At 38.3% G+C, this 17,957-nt stretch overlaps 1 protein-coding gene across 3 annotated transcripts in view; it reads right to left on the bottom strand.

Moving 5' to 3' along the window:
* WASHC2A (WASH complex subunit 2A) overlaps window positions 1-13,822 on the bottom strand; it is a 58,281-nt gene extending 44,459 nt beyond the window's left edge. For all 3 annotated transcript variants that reach the window (XM_081267798.1, XM_081267799.1, XM_081267800.1), the window contains exons 1-5: window positions 13,687-13,822; window positions 13,479-13,601; window positions 12,591-12,755; window positions 4,110-4,172; window positions 1,346-1,519 (exon numbers count right to left, since the gene is read on the bottom strand). In XM_081267798.1, coding sequence (XP_081123924.1) covers window positions 1,346-1,519; window positions 4,110-4,172; window positions 12,591-12,755; window positions 13,479-13,601; window positions 13,687-13,689 — 528 coding nt within the window. In that variant the 5' untranslated portion in view covers window positions 13,690-13,822. The remainder of the gene's footprint in view (window positions 1-1,345; window positions 1,520-4,109; window positions 4,173-12,590; window positions 12,756-13,478; window positions 13,602-13,686) is intronic.
* Window positions 13,823-17,957: the final 4,135 nt, after the last annotated feature.

The following is a 17,957-nucleotide window of genomic DNA, read 5'->3' as shown; positions in this document are numbered from 1 at the left end:
AAACAATCCAAATGCTCTTTGAACTCATCTACAGTCATCCACAGCACAAGCTACAGAATCTCTACTTCTAATGAGGCTCCCAGTCCTAACCTCAATTCAAACCTCATCTCTGCCTAAAGATTATTGGGAGAGTGGATTGGGGAGATGTTGATCCAAAAGAACAAAATTTCAGTATGACAGGAGGAATGAGATCAAGAGATCCATGGTACAACATGGTAACTACAGTTAATAACAATGTATTGTGTTTCACAATAGCTAAATTGTGGATCCAACCTAGACACCCTTCGGTAGATGAATGGAAAAAGAAAATGTGGTAAATATAAACAATGGAATATTGCTCAGCATTAAAAGAGAATAAAATCATGGCATTTGCATGTAAATGAATGGAATTGGAAAATAAAATGCTAAGTGAAGTAAGCCAATCCCAAAAAAACAAATGCTGAATGTCTTCTCTGACACAAGGATGCCGACTCATAATGGGAATGGGTGGGGAAGAGCATGGGAGGAATAGACAAAATTTAGATAGGGCAAAGGCAAGGGAGGGAACACTCTAGACTGAGATGTCACTTTTCAAAAGAAAAGACGGTGGAATAAGATGGACATCATTACCCTAAGTACATGTATGAAAACAAGAATGGTGTGGCTCTACTTTGTGTTCAATCAGAGACATGAAAAATTGTCTTCTCTTTGTGTAATATGAATTGAATTGCACCCTGCTGTCATATATAACTAATTAGAATAAATAAAATTTAAAAATTAATTATAAAAAAAAATGTATCCTGTTTGAAAATCACTGTGAGTGTATATTTTAGGTGTTCTTAGTATAAAAGGTTACTATGTGAGGTATGTGTCAATTAATTAGCTCAATTAAGTCATTCCACAATATATACATACTTCAAAACAATATGTTGTACAAGATAAATACATATAAAATTCTGTCAATTAAAAATAAGTAAAACTTCTGAAGTTTTTTTAAAAAAAAAAAAAAAAACCCAACTCAAATCTCTTCTTCACCTTAACATCCCAGTCAGAGGTCAATACCCTTTCAGATCACTTATGATGGGTACTCACATAAATACCTCCTCTTTCCCACCAGAACATAATGAGCACCTTAGAGCAGGAGCCACACTTTGCTTGCACCTCCCACCCTGGCAAGCAGCCTTTTACCTCTTAAGTGATCAATGCTTGTTTTTAAAGCAAGTCTTTCCGATGAGTTCAATGTAAGTAACACACTCATTTTCTACAAATGGAGTCTATGTCATACTAGTCCTGTGCCCAAGTAAAGACCCCAAGACATATCAGTAAATGTGGTACAACATTAAATACCTGAATCAAATGTCTTTACCTTAGGTTCAAGGATCAGTTCCACCCGCTCATTAGCATCATCTTCTTCAGAGTCTGAGTTGCCTGCTTTTATGTCAAGTTGCTCAAATGCACTGTCCAATACTTGCAAACCATAGTTCACAGCCTCCTGGACTTTAGGAATCAGATCTACTTCTTTCTGTTCCCTGGTCTTCTCCTATAAACAAAATACTATTCAGTGTGAATGTTTAATGTATTTATATCACCATAAGAAAATACTGTTAATGTTCTCTAAAGCCTAGCCTCATGTGAAAAATAAAAATCTAAATTAAAAATGTTAACAAAATTCAAGATTCCGACCAATGCCTTAACTCTCAAGTTTGCAACTTTCTGGGCATGCATCAAATCACCTAAGATCCCGGAGTTCCAGGCTTTCCATCTACAACCAAGTTCAAATACTGGATGATGGTTCAGTTAATAAGTTGTGTGAAAGTACCCTAACAATTAATGGCATGTCACTTCCCCACTGCTAGAGGAATACAGGGCCTAGATTTTCAAATTCACCCCATGAGTATATTCCTTAGTTAATGGCCCCTTGGCCAATTTTAGGAGCTAAAATTTAGACGGAAACACTCTAGACTGAGATGTCACTTTTCAACTATAGTTTAAAAGAATTTTTTTTAAATGAGTAATTACCATTGATTTATAAATTTGCTTCACATCAAGGAAAGGTCAGTTTCATCTCTACTATATATCACACAGAACAATGCTTTCCCTCAAAACAAGTCTGTCCATATCCCCAACCTGCTGAAACTTTTCCACAGGTCTCTAGTTCTTACAACAGCTCTCAATGGCAGTCCCCTTGTACACAGCACATGTGTTATCAGTTGTGAGAAATATTAAAAAAATATTTAATAATTTTCTCTTCTCAAAATATTAACTCTAAAAGGAACCAAACCATACAGCGCTGTTTTGAAGGCCAAAGGAGAAAACCCTATGAGTATTTTTTATTTTTTACCTCAAGTATTGAAGTCTTTGTACTGAGTCTGTGAAAACATGTTCATGAAACATACAGTGCTTTTTCTTATTTATATTAGCAGTGCTGGGGATTAAACCCAGGGCTTCATGCATGCTAAGCTAGTGCTCTACCACTGAGGTATACCTCCTTCCCCTGTGGCTTTTAGAAAATAGTTCACTAAATACCCATTTTTCATATTTAATGCTGACTTGGTATAACCAAATACTATTCCACTTAAATGGTTAGCAAGTCCTTGAGTACCATTAGAAATAAAATATCCTGATTTTCCTAAAAATCCTGGGAATAGTCAGACTGTAGCTAGTTTGTAATATCCTCTTATAATCTAACAGCTTCACCTGTTACAAGCAATAGTTACTGACAGAGCACTAACCTTTTCAAGTGATTTACATTTTCTGAGTAAGCTAGAGCTCCCTGAAAGCTACTCCCATAATAAACGTTCCCCCACTCCCCTGTGCCTTCCTGGGTGGGAGACAAGAGGAAGCAACTCAGCCAGAGTACTAGGAAATCAGTATGGCCCAGAACCTCTTAGTGCCAATAATACCTAAATGTGAGATCAGGCAGGAAGAATGTTTATGCACTTCTGTTACTATGAAGCCACAGGAAATAAGGCAGGAACCACTGCTCCTTGGCCTTTTGGCCTATTTCCTGAAGCCCTCCAGCAACCAGTTCTTACCCGTTTTCCTTCCTCTTTGCTTGGCCACCAGTTAATTTATATATGTGAATTTCCATGTATGTATGTATGTTTATGTGACTGCAAAATCAGGCTTTCACATAATTCTGGCCTGAAATACCAGACACATCATCAACTCTGAACTCTGGCTCATGGCATTCCCTTGCTGAAAAGCCCTACCCACCATGTCAAAATATGGCCCTTCTTTCTTCCTCCAGCCAAAGTCTCATCCTTCCTATCTCTACCCACCAGTACTTCCTCTTCTGAACTTCCAAAACAGTTAAGCCACACAGCTTAGAAACTCTAGGTCCTGTGGTCACCAGTACTATAACCTCTTGAGAGAAAGTATCCTAAGTTAACGGCCATCTGCAGTATTACTACAGAGTCAGTAACTGTTCACTGTGCAATTCCTATTCTCTATACTAACGACTCCTATAGCAGTCAAGAAGCACTCAATTGTGGGCAGTCTAGACCAATATTTATCTTATTAACATTTTGATCTGGTAGTAATAAACATCAAAGCAATCATGAGAGATAGAGAAACTCAGTCTTCAAATAACTCACCTATGTAAAATTGTACTTTAGAGGTGGCAAATTTGGGCTGGGGATGTAGCTCAGTGGTAGAGCACATGCCTGAAGTCCTAGATTTGATCCCTAACACCACCAAAAAAAAAAAAAAAAAAAATCGGCCAACTCCTAACCCATGGCCTAGTTCTGCAAATGTAAGAATAAATTCTACATTTTTAAAAGGCTGGAAGAGAAAGAGGAAAAGAGGAGAAGGAGAAAAAAGGAGAGGAGGAAGGGGAAGAGAAGAGACAGACAACTAAGTGGCTTATAAAACCTCCATATTTGCTACTGCCATTTACAGAAAAGGTTTGCTGATCTCTGCTCTATTTTTATACCAGAATTCAGGAATTCAATCTACATATTACTTAATATGCTAAGTTTCGGAAACAAATAAAAAAGTTCATTTGGGCTACCTTTCGAGAGAAATCTCTCCCACTTCCCCAGTATCCTTCCCCATACTAGATATCTAACAAATCTCTATCAATCTTCTACTCTAAGCTGGGAACTTAATCAAAGAGTTTTAAAAAGTACCTGTTCTGTTTTTTCTGCCTCAATCTTGAGCACTGGCTCCTCCACTTCTTCATCGTACACACGCTGAATATGAAAGCAAATTCAGTTTTAAAAGGTCAAAACATTATTTGCAATAAATTGTAATATAAGAATTCAATATACAGTAACAAAAAGACAAAGATGAGGAAGGAAATGGTTATCAACAATGGCTGGAGCCACTACCAATGGGCCATAGACAAACAGCAAAGAACAATCATCAACTTATACAATTTTAAAAAATGACAAAAAAATATAAAGTAAGTTCAAATTCATGGTTGACTAGAGTAGTAAAAACAGTAAGAAATCAGGTTTTGCACCCTTTTGTTTCACCAGACACACAATGCTGATGGGCAGTGATTAGGTACTCTCTCCAAAGCAACTGAGAATGACAACTGGAATAACTTAAAAACTAAGTAACAAGATCTTTAACATGTAGAGCAATGGATATGGTGAAGTTAAAATTTCTTTTCATCCTGTTGTTTAAAATGCCAATAAATGTTTATTATTCCACATACATGAAAGCAGAGAGATAAAATTAACCAATGACTTGCCAGAAGACTGGGTATATAAATGACGTTTACTGCATGGCCAGGCAAGAATCTCTTTTCCAAGACAAACAGATTACTTTGCCAACTCACTGTGATTTCCTTTTTTTTATTAAACTTTTCTTTTAACCACCAAAGTACAGCATAATTAAGGATAGATACTCATCTGGTAAAGTTTATGCAAATATTCCAAAATATAAAAAACTCAAAATTTGAGACACTCGAGAGATGATGAAAAAAGTCAATAAATATAAGATGATGAAAATGTTCTGGAATTTGTTGTCCATGGTTATAAAACTTTATGAATAAACTAAAAGCCTCTGAACTACATACATTTAAGAAGAATGAATCTCATGGTATATGAATTAACTCCTTCCTACCCCAACCTAACCCTTGAAATAACCAACTTAAACTTTGAGCACATGCTCCTGTTTCCTAAGGTCCTTAAACACAGACTAATGCACACATTCAGTTTACCTACCCTTCTTGTTTTTAAATAAAAACACACTTATACTATAGATTTCTTTGCCCCATCTTTCACTTAACTTTCTCGTAAACTACATTGTAGGTCAAAACATATAGATTTGATTCAAACCTTTCAATTAGTCAAAAGCTTTCCACTGGTGAATATTAATATTTCCAAAGTTTGCTATTGTAAACAAAGCTGCTCTAAACACACACACACACACACACACACACACACACACTCCTAGGCAATAATTATTTCTATAGGCTTCTCAAAATAGCATTGTCAAATAAAAAGACAAAACTTTTCTAATCTTAACAGCATTTCTAGATTACTATGCATGAATGTGTCACAAATCACCGTCACCACCAGTGTACCCATCTATCTATCTATATCTATATATATCTATATATATCTATATATATCTATATCTATATATATATATATATATATATATCCCAAGCCTTTGGCAGCAGTGGATTCTGCCCATCTTTTAAAAAATAACCTACCAATCTGATCAAATAACATTGATTTTAAATGTAACCTCTGACCCAAGAATTCTATTTCTTAAATCTTAGTTTCAAGAAAAATATTCCTGACTGCAAACAACCGGATGCTCATGGCATCACAATTTATACTGGAAAGTCACAAACACCAGAATTACTATGCAATTCCAATCAAATGTTTATAGGATTTTCTGTGGAATGAAATAGTAATATAAATGACATTTTGAGGTCTCAAACTTACATGGCAAATTAGAAAGTTGAAGAGAAATATGACAATTATGAATAAAGTTGTGGGGAATTGCTGTATTGTGATGGATTAGAAATCTGTGGTATTTAAGATAATTTTACTAGCACATAGCAGAGAAAACCAGAAAGGCCTCAATTATGTGAAAGCCTAATTTTATAGTCACATAAACACACACATTCATTCACACAAATCAACATGATAATAACAACTACACAATAAAGGTTGTCTATACAAAAGAAAAATGGAATTGCTAATACTATACATATATGTACTCACACATACCCACTCAAGATAGTTTCTCCAGTTATAAAAAATTAAAAGGCTGGGATACAAAAAAGTCCTCACCCAAAATGTTTAGTACTCATGAGAAAAAGGGGGTAGACTGGTATCTTTGAAGCAAAATGGCAAAATATTAAGATCTATTAACCAATGCTAGGTGCTGTATATTCTTAACATTTGTGGTTGTCAGTATTTTTTATATAAATAGTTCATTAAAATCTGATATTGGATGATTGTTAAATAAATTATGATAATCATAGAAGGGAGTAGGAATAAAAATTAAGTTCACAAAAGTCTCAAAGATATGTTAAAATGTTCATAAGTTAATATTAAAAAAAATCAGGATGGGGCTGGGGATGTGGCTCAAGTGGTAGCGCGCTCGCCTGGCATGCGTGCGGCCGGGGTTCGATCCTCAGCACCACATACCAACAAAGATGTTGTGTCCGCCGAGAACTAAAAAAAAATAAATATTAAAAAAAAAATTTAAAAAAAATCAGGCTGCAAATGCACACACAGTCATCTAGAACAGGTCAAAGTTGAGGGGTAGAGAAGAGGGGAGGGGAGGGGAGGGGAGGGGGGATAGTAGAGGATAGGAAAGGCAGCAGAATACAACAGATATGAGTATGTCAATATGTAAATTAGTGGAAGTGTAACTGATGTGATTCTGCAATCTGTATACGGGGTAAAAATGGGAGTTCATAACCCACTTGAATCAAAGTGTGAAATATGATATATCAAGAACTATGTAATGTTTTGAACAACCAATTAAAAAAAAAAAAGAAACAAATAAAAGACTAGAAAGGCTGGGGGTGGTGGCACAGGCCTGCCTGAAATCCCAGGATCACAAGTTCAAAGCCAGCCTCGGCAATTTAGAGAAGCTCTAAACAACTCAGGGACACCCTGCCTCAAAATAAAAAAATAAAAAGGGCTGGGGATATGGCTCAGTGGTTAAGCACACCAGGGTTTAATCTCCAATTAAAAAAAAAAAAACATCAAAATGCTCAAAGGTTGATTAATCTGGGCTGGTGGAATTATAACTAACCTTCTTTTATAGATTTATCTTCTGTAAACCTATTGTCTGCATGGAAATGTATTTACAATATACATAACAAAATATTGGCAGGTGCCCCTCCATCTGATGAAATTTCAGATAATTTTTCTTTTTCTTACTTTTCTTTCCTATATCTTTCTTTATTCTTTTTTTTTCCTTGGTGGTTAAAAAGAATATCTATTTTTATAACAAGTCAAATATGCTATAATGTCACTATAGAGGAAACACAACATTGTAATTTAAAACTTTTTCTTATTTATACAAAGATACATAAGATTTCAGTGATCATAATTAAATTAGCCCAGGGGTGCTTAACCACTGAGCCACATCCCCAGCTTTTTATATTTTATTTAGAGAAAGGGTCTCATAGTTGTTTAGGGCCTTGCTAAGTTGCTAAGGCAGGCTTTGAACTCATAATCCTCCTGCCTCAGGCTCCTGAGCCACTGGGATAATGTAAAAATTTTTTCAGTTATCTTTTCAGATTACTTAAATTTCCTACAATTAATTGCTTAAATAATTCTGGATTCTAGACTATGAAGAAAGAACACAGAAAAATATGAATTCAATTTATATGCTGATTTTTTTCACTGCTCCTCTGAGATCAAAATTTTCTTACTCTTAATTCTAACTTTATTTTTATTTTCCTCCATCTGTTTTCTGTTTCTTTCCACATTTTTTATTGGTGTATTATAGTTGTACATAAAGATAGGATTTGTTGTTACATATTTGTACACACACACAATATAACAACACAATGTGGCCAATATCACTCCCCAGCCCTTCTCCTCTCCCTCCCCCCTCCCACCCTCTGATCCCTTTCCTCTTTTTTCTTGGGGTGCTTGGGATGGAAACCAGGATCTTGTGTGTGCTAGGCCAGTACTTTACCACTGGGCCACATTAAAAGACCTAATTTTTTTTAACCCCTAATTGCTTCATAAAAATCAGAAATTGGGCCAGGCATGATGGCTCATGCCTGGGCTGTAATCCCAGAGGCTCAGGAGGCTGAGACAGGAGGATTGTGAGTTCAAAGCCAGCCTCAGCATTGGTGAGGCACTTAGCAACTCAGTGAGACCCTTCTCTGAATAAAATACAAATTGGGCTGGGGATGTGGCTCAGTGATTGAGTACCCCTGAGCTCAATCCCCAGTACCAATAAATAAATAAATAAATAAAATCATAAATTGGTAATAATTTTCAGACAGAAACAGAAAAATTAAATCTTAAAATGAGACTTTAATTGAGATAGAGGTTACTTCAGAATTTAAATACCAAGAACAGCACCAATACCCTATTTTTTCCCCCATCACTAAAACTACCTTACAAGACATAAAAAACACAATGAGTAAAGACCTAAAACTTGGGATCTTTTGAGCACAAGCAGTCTATTCATCTCAAGTACTTGGTACACAGCAGATAATCAATGCCAATTTCCTTTACCCTTCCCAAGCTGAACTCACAGTTTTATGTGCTTTGTGGCCATTTTACAATCAGATAGCCATTCCCAGAACTGTTAGATATCTTTGGTATTTCCCCTGTAGGAGATATTCCTCAACTGGGAAGAGAGAATAAAAGGTGAAGGTAGGACCATGGAAAACTGAAACAACTAGGGATTTTTTTTAACAGATGCGTAGTTTAGGTATTAGTGTCCACAAGAATGTTTAGAGGTGAAATGATTGGGTTTTAAGAGTTTTAACCTAATCAGTGCATTAATCCCCTCATAGGGATTAACTAGGTGATAACATAATGGTAGGGTATGGCTGGAGGAGGTGGGTCACTGAAGTGTACCTTTGGGGGTGAATATTTTGACATCAGTGTGAGAAGAACTCTCTCTCTGCTTCTTGGTGGCCATGTCCTGACCTACATTCCTCCACCACATTCTCCTGCCTCACCTTGAGCCCAGAGCAATGGATCCAGTCTTCTATGGAATGAGACCTCTGAAAACATAAGCCTCAAAGTAAACTTTCCTTCTCTAATTGTTCTTGTCAGGTCTTTTGGTCACATCAGCAAAAAAGCTAACTAAAACAGATTATACACAGACCTTGGTTCTTTCATTTGTTCATTCATTCAAATATTATGAATATTCAAATATTCATAAGAGTCCCTATGTATTAGGTTTGTGATGAACCCTACTAATATCTAGAACAGAGGGTCAAAGACGACGTAATAATTGAGCCAAGAAGTGGAACACAGATATCAATCAAAGGACAGAGGCACATGGATGATTGTAAGCCAAGGCCTGATGGTAACATGGCACTGGGTACCTTCAAGAAATAAAAGGTTGCAGCATCAAAAGCAAGGGATATCATCATTTAAAATAAGACAGGTCCAGAAGGCAGCCTGTAAGGAAGTTTGGGGCAATAAGGCTCTGAGACATGCATTGGCCTAATTGCTGAGTTTCAGTAACCACATCTATTTCCTCAAAAGAAAGGGTGAAAAGGAGGGGGGGAAAATGACTCCAAAAATAGCATTTATAAATTAACAGGAAGATGACCTGAAAAAATAATTTAGGTTTCATTTTAGAACAGAAAATTTTAATTTTACAAATCTAAAAATTTTAAAACAATGGACTTTAAAAAATTCTCCTTTAAGATAGCTTCTAAAAAAACAGAAGTCATTATAGGCAAATACATGCATGAAACTCCTAAACTGACAGATTAGTGAAACTTTAAGAATTAGAGCTGTTCTTCTGCAGACATTTAAGCATAGTAGAAATAAGGCTACAGAAAATAAATACCGTTTTTTTGAAGAAAATAATTGGGTCATCTTTTGATTAACACTAAAACACTGGCCAGTGTTAATTAGCAAGAATCTTTCAGGATTCCCTCTTGAGCCTTTACTAAAGGTACTAATTTTTCTTGCCCTAGAAAGTCTTGATAGTTCTCGCCCTAGAAAGTCCAGAATGTTTCACAAACTCTAAAGTGTAGTCTGCAAATGCACTGCTGTTTCTAAGGTTAATTAATAAAATGCAGAAACCTATCAGACTCTGAATAAATGTTTCCAATGAACTACCACAAAACGAAATGGTACCACCATTCTAGCCTGAATAGCAATATATAAGTAGTACAAATATAAGGATTGGGGGAAAAAAAAAAACACAATAGAAACCAGATCACTACCACAGGTATTATCAGCAAATAGACTTTTTTGAAGTTTTATTAAGCAGTAGCTGTCCCCTCAACATCATAGCTGCCTGTCACAAATGCAAAGAACCTCTAACATGTTTTTAGGCATTACAGGAAGGTTAAGAAGCATTTACACTTGATAGTGACACCAAAAAAGGAATCCTGACAGAAGAACAGAGTGGAAGAGGCATAGGACATAACATTAAAGGAATGAAGAGATGGATGGAAAAATAGAATCCACAAAAGTAAACAGAAATAATGAACTGTAACCAAGACAAACAAAAACCACACACACAAAAAAAAAATCCACAAAACCTATACCATGGAAAACTCCGAATCAAAGAAAACTTCAACAGAAAAGAAAATCTAGAGAAAAAGGGACACCTGAAGACAGTGACTCAGAAAATAAACTTATGAGGGATGGGGATGTGGCTCAAGCGGTAATGTGCTCGCCAGGTGTGAGGCGCTGGGTTGGATCCTCAGCACCACATAAAAGTAAAATAAAGATGTTGTGTTCACTGAAAACTGAAAAATACATATTAAAAAATTCTCTCTCAAAAAAAAAAAGTTTAAAAAAAAAAAAGAAAAGAAATTTATGATACTCCTCACACCTTCTTCCCACAAAAGACTCATCAGGTACCAATCCAGGACTAGGCTGGTATAGGAATGTCAAGTATAAAAGAAAAGCTTCTAAATCTATTTCCTTGCTTAGTCTAGAACTGTAACATTGATTGAAAGAAGTGCTGAGCACCTGATATAACAAAAAAGGTCCACAAAGAAAGTAATGACAATAATTAGAAGGACAAATTCGGCATTATGAAAAAGTGACTGGGCAGTGTTCACCAGGAAAGTAGAGTCAGCTTCTAGGCTGACTGTTACTACTATTACTATTATTAAGGTTTTGTGTCCAGGGCCTCATGCATGTTAAACAAGTGCTATACCACTGAGCCACATGCTTGGCCCATTAAGCTGACTTTTTTTTTTTTAATATTTAGTTTTTAGTTGTAGTTGCAGTTTAATTTAGTTGGACACAATACCTTTATTTTATTTATTTATTTTTATGTGGTGCTGAGGATCGAACCAAGGGCCTTGCACATGCTAGGCAAGTGCTCGACTGTTGAGCCACAACTCCAGCCCTTATCTGACTCTTTTAGTGAAAGAATGTTCAGAACCAAGCAAGGACACTCAGTGTAGAAAATAACTAGAGGCTGAACACCTCTAATCCAAAAATCTAAAATCCAAAACTTTTTGAGCACTATAATGACCCTCAAAAAATTCTGGATTTTAGCACATTTCAGAATAGGGATGCTAACCTGATAGTCTATGCAAATATCCCAAAATCTAGAAAACCCTGAAACCTGAAATACATGTAATCCTAAGCATTCCAGACAAGGAAGTTTGAATGCCATTATATTTGAAACTCATGAGTTTGCCATTAAGAAAAATAGCTGGCAAAGAGATTTCTAATACTTTTATGAAGATCTTTATCCATATATAGTTCCCCCAAAAAGGTTAGAAGTAGCATTACAACCTGAGCTACTGAAATATGCACAAATACACACTGCATAAGTTGCCTGCATGGCATTACTGGTATTGTTTTAATCCTAATTGAAGGACTTTTATAATCTTGCAATTTTGAAAATCTTTTCTATTGCGTCACATTTAATGATTTCAGGAGATAGTCTATTTTAATAATTATCTTTTCACAAATTAACAATCTCTGAGAAACAGATAAGCTTAGCTAAGCTTCATCTCTTAACAGTCTCCCCTTTACTCCACTTGGCTCCACAGACACCTACATCCTCCTTTTCATTCTAGAATTATACTATTTACCAAGATAAAATTTCTGTCTAAGTTATCTGTATTCCTGATATCTGACAGAAACTCAATATATAGACCAAAATCACTTGTGGTTTAGGTGAAATTCAGTAACCTGTTTGTAGCTATACTTACAGAATGTGCCATAATGGACCTTGAGTATCATACAACTTAGCACAACTGTCATCTGCTCTGAAAACTAAAAAAAGATAGAAAGACTAGAAAATAAGGACATTTTATCATTAAATTTCTTCTGAAGATGTGGAAAAGACCCAAACTTTACTAAGAAAAAAGCAGGCAATAATCCTAAAGAAAGAAGCTTCAGTTACCCATAAACACTGTTCACCAAAGTTTAGGAGGGTATCTAAAATCACAATAATGCTTGCTCCCCAAAAAGGTATTATTTATAAGCATTATGTAAACAACTCACATTCTCAATGAACTGGGTATTGGACAGCATAAGGAAATCATTGAAGACATTATGCAAGCGACAATCAGTGGCTTTAGTCTCCCGAATTAGTCCATCCACTTGTTTCTTGATTTCATGGGTCCGAGAGATAGTCTGTTGTGAGAATTCCTGTAGAAACTGTAGTAGCTATTTTCAAAATAAACATAGTAGTATCAATATTATGTGCATCTACTCTGTGTGCCAAAACGAAAAAGAACCCACAACCTTTCACTTTTGTGTGTTGAAATGTAAAGGAAGGATGCTTTTGAAAGACCTAGAAGCATTAAAAAAACATTAAGAAAGCTCATCAAAGAAGTGAGCCAATGGACATTTGCTATCACATTTCTGGAGGAATTTTAAAGTCCCGTTTGGTTGTCATTCTACAGGGAACACTGATGAAGCATAACAAAACACTCAATCCAAAAATCCTATTCATGTGGGACTCTGGAATTACAACTGACCTTTCTGGGTCCCAAGACTTAAGGATGTCACTCAAGGATATTCATATAGTGGCTTGTCTCTTGCCCCACTCAGTCCAGATCTCAACCCAGAATAAGGCCATAGCAATCCCTCAGCATCGCAGAAACGCATCTGCCTAATTGGAAGCAACTGCGTGCACAGCCAGGAGCCCAGTGAAGGAAGACAAACCCTCATCTAGGCTTTAGTCCGAATTCTGGATGGGTTGAGCCCACTGATTTGCCCTTCTCCTTCGGACCTGGGGATTGTCATGGTTGGGTTTTCAAGGGCAAGGAGCAGAAAGCAGGCAGCGGGACAGCCTAGGTGCAGAGGAACAGGGACTCCAGTTTCCCGGCCTTTGTTTCACCCAGTGCAGCCCGCCTTCCCCTCGCGTCCCCAGGGCCCGCCTCTCACTCCCGCATCAGCGGCCAGCGACCAGCTCTGGCTGCTCCTGCGGATCTCCTCCACCGACCAGGGCCGCTCCCACACGGGCTCGGAGGTCGGAGTCCGCTCCTGGTCTGGGGTCGTCCGGTTCATCTGTAGCAGGAAGGACGAGAAAAGAGGCTGAGCCTGGCGGTAGAGGCCACCCCAGGGCAGCCCTACCCGGACCTGCCGCCCTCACCATCTCGCCCGCGTCGCTGCGGGCTCCACAGGGGCAATGCCAGCACTGGTGGGGAACCTCAGAGTTCCGGAAGCGAACCCCTGCAGCGCGACCCAGAAGGGGTGGAGGTGGATCACGTGACTGTGTGTCACATGACAGGGCCCACACGTGAACGGCTGTGCGACGCAGCCCGAAGGAAGCTGGGCACGGGGTTCCAAGGAAAATTAGGCAAAGGCGGAGATACTGAGGGCTGGGTGGACGCCAGGGGGCGCAAAAGAGGTGGGGCTGGAGCCCTCTAGTGGCGGCCAAGATCAGGGCATCATTTCTGCTGCCAGCCTGGCAGGTGGAGAGGAGGGGTCCCAAGGAAGCTTGTGGAGCAACCAGCCTGGGGATTTTAAATGCTGAGTGATGTAGATGCAGGAGAAAACTTCAGTAATAGAGCTGTGCCTGTTCACTTGTTGCAAATCCACTGTCTGTGTGATGAACCCAGCCTAATTCCATCTTAAGATTGGAGCCATCTCATCAAAAAGTCATGAAAAATCATTTCTGTTTTCTGTAAAATACTAGGATTTCTATTTGGCCTGACCATATTTTGATGTTTTAAACTTGCTTGGAATTCCTGCCAGTGCCTGGCTTTCCCTGACCAGATAACAACCATCTTTAAAACCTTAGTGGCACCTCATAAATCCTGGCTCCCCCTGAACCGATAACAACTCCTTCTGAAACCTCAGCAGTGTCTCATAAATTCTGATGTTGAGATCTGAATCTATTCCCTTCCTTGAAATGTTAAGCCACGTAGATCATTAGCCTGCTGTCTGCCTTTGTATTAGGCTTGTCAGAATCCTGTTAGCTATAAGTTCCCAAGACAGTGCCCCCCCCTTATAATTTTTTGTGCTATAAACCTTTTTCCGGGAGACCTTATCTCTAGTCTGGCTTAGGAAGACACTGCCACTGGCCAGCTTTCTTTGTGTACCCAATATAGCTTGCTTTGATTTAAAATTGGAGTCGGTGGTCTTTTCTTTGCAGTGTGGTTCAACATGTGATGAGTCTGGCATCCTTGCACTAAGTAAATGAAGAATCACTGGTCTACGTGGGCATCATCATGCTTCTGATGACATTCTCATTTTCAGCTCATTCTTTTGGTGCCTGCTTTATTCTTGGCATTGCCTTAAGACTCAAGGCCACATTTATGATAGGCAAAAATCCCCTTTTAAACCATCCTCCAGTTACCAGGCTCCCTACTAGCACTCATTGAGCCAGCTATTCGATTCCCACACTTATTTGAATTTTCCTCTACTGAGTTGTTGTTGAGCCAGACTAACTTACTTTTTAAAATAAATCTCAACTTCTGGTGCTGGGTATGTAGTTCAAGGGCAGAGCAATTTTGCCTAGTGTGCAAGGCCTAGGGTTTGATCCCTACAACAGAAAACAACAATAGAAGTACCACAAAGCAAACCAAAAACTAATTTTGTTTGTGTGTGCCCAAGGGTAGGTTATTCAACTTCTTTGAGTTTTCCTTCTCAGGTTATTGAAATTGTGCAGATAGGTATTCTGCAAGGGTGGGATGATGTTTGTAAAACAACTAGCATTGTGCCTGGTATTTAGTGAGCATTCACCCTCAATCTTATCATTTCCCCATACAGTCCAATGCTTGGACTTTCTTTTGTGGTAACCTCAGCCTTTACCTTGTTGAGAACTTCCCAGATTACCCCAAGTGCAATTTAAGTGACTTAAGTTATTTGCTATATGTTTATACAATATTTCTCCTAAAGTATCTCATTTAAATCCGCATGTTTAGAATGGCTCCATTTGCTTTAATGCTCTGCTGTTGTTGTTTGGATTCTTAAAAATTCTTTGAACAAAGGACCCACACACACACATTTTCATTTTGCACTGAGCACCACAAGTTATGCAGATGATATTAAGTGGGAGAGGGGTTATTTGGGCTATCTTCCCTGGGTGAATCTAGGATGAAAAGTACTGAGGGATGGAATCACAAGCTATGGTTCCTGGGACTGCTGACTTTCAGAAAGCCAGACCTAGTAGGAGGCCAGACTTAGCAGGGAGCTACCATAACCCCAGTCTCATGGCTTTCTTTCAGTATCTAGAGCAAATGTACAACAGGGAAGAAAATGTGGGGTCTTTCCAGAGGCTGTCCCAGGCACCAAATCAATGCTGGCTCATGGAATCAAGTACTAAGATTATACACCAGCTACTTCTGGATTCTAATTAATCACATAACTAATCAGTCATTGTATTAGAAATGTCAAGGGAGAAAAAGAAATAGAACCTTGTCACTTATCAGGGACGATCTTTCAAAATATTTTTCTTGATACATCTTAAATCTCTAAATTATACTTTTTAAAAAATCTCATCTCAGGGCTGGAGGTATAGCTCAGTGATAGAACATTTCCCTAAGATTCGCCTAGTTTAGTCCCCTGCACCACACACACACACACACACACACACACACACACACACACACACCCCACTCCCACGAACACACCCTGTCCCTCTTTCAGATTTTTTCTTTTGGGGTGGGGGTACTGGAGACTAGACTCAGAGGCACTCAACCACTGAGCCACATCCCCAGCCCTATTTTGTATTTTATTTAGAGACAGGGTCTCACTGAGTTGCTAAATGCCTCACCTGTACTGAGGCTGGCTTTGAACTTGCTGTTCTCCTGTCTCAGCCTCTCCAGCTGCTGAGATTACAGGCTGTGCCTGGATCTTTCAGAATATTTTTGTTTTCAGGAGAGTAGAGAATATCAGACAAGGACTCATGACGTCAGGAGGAAGAGATAAAGCTAAACAGATAGGGAGATGGCCCCTGGGTAACTTTGGGGCAGTACAACACAAACTGCACCTTCAGGTATTTGCTAGGACACTTATAAAAGTCTATTTTTAAATCAGGACCTACGTGACTGGGGTCCATGGCTCTCCAAGAAGGAAATATGCCTGATTGGTATTTTGATTGGAGTAAAGGCTGCATGAATACACTAAATGTGTTACCCAGAATTGTGCAAGGGGGCTTCTTTAAACCTATAGATCTATATAAACCCCTAGACAATAGCCACTCTTGGGTATCCCTGTCTTGGAACCCCACCCTCTTTAGGATCTCTGCTTTCTTTCTAATACTCTAATAAATCCTGTTACTTTGTTCCCACCTTGTATCCATAGATTTTATTCTTCAAATTCATGAAACAAAGAACACAACCCCACACTTTGTGCTACAGGTTTTCACCCTCAAACAACAGTACAGATGCCAACAGGAAATCCCCTCTCTGCCTTGGCTGTAAATCTTAAGTCCTTTGTCAATAGATCTACATAAAGGTCACATGTTGGAAACGATGTTTTTAAAAGAGATGCACTTCCTTTTGTAAACTGGGTTTGACCCCAAAGGCTTTATTTTTCTTTTCGGTACTGAGGATTTAACCCAGGGGTACTTTACCACTGAACTGAATCCCAAACCCTTTTTTTATTTTGAGAAAGGGTCTAAGTTGTTTAGGGCCTTGCTGAGTTACTGAGACTGGCCTCAAATTTGTGATCCTCCTGTCTCAGTCTCCTGAGTGGCTGGTATTACAAGCATGCTTCAGTACTCAACACAAGGTTTCTTAAAAGAAAATTTATGTATTGAGTATGAAACATTATTTTAGGAATTTTTCTCTGTTGAATATAGGAAAAGGATATAATTTCCTAAATGCCTATGCTTCTAAGCCTTGGAGAGGGATCTTTATAATCCCTATGACAGTATGGAGAGAAAAAATATTTATGTATTTCTCTCTCTCTCCCCACCCCCTTTCCCTCTAATACACATACACACACACACACACACACACACACACACACACACACCAAATATCATTTGGTATATCTTACTTCCTTTTATTTCTTTTAAGAGTGAGAGAGGGGAGAGAGAGAGAATTTTTTAATATTTATTTTTTTAGTTCTCGGCGGACACAACATCTTTGTTGGTATGTGGTGCTGAGGATCGAACCCGGGCCGCACGCATCCCAGGCGAGCGCGCTACAGCTTGAGCCACATCCCCAGCCCCTTCATTCTTGTTCTGTGTGCTTAAATCATCTGTATCTCTTCTCTTTCTTATTTCCTTGGGCACCTGGGCCCAACTTCCCATCTTTTTAGTTTTTGTCTCTTCCTGTTTTGTGGCTACATATGGACCAGAAAAATAATTATAAAAAATGTTGTGTTGTTTTGCTCAGTGCAAATGCGTTAGCCTTTTTTTCATAGCAAAAGCCAGTGGGTGAAAACTTTTTCATTCCTTCACTATAGAAA

Source organism: Spermophilus citellus (assembly GCF_964194105.1).
Source record: "Spermophilus citellus genome assembly, chromosome: 15".
Lineage (NCBI taxonomy): Eukaryota > Metazoa > Chordata > Mammalia > Rodentia > Sciuridae > Spermophilus > Spermophilus citellus.
This window is presented reverse-complemented; position numbering and strand designations above follow the sequence as displayed.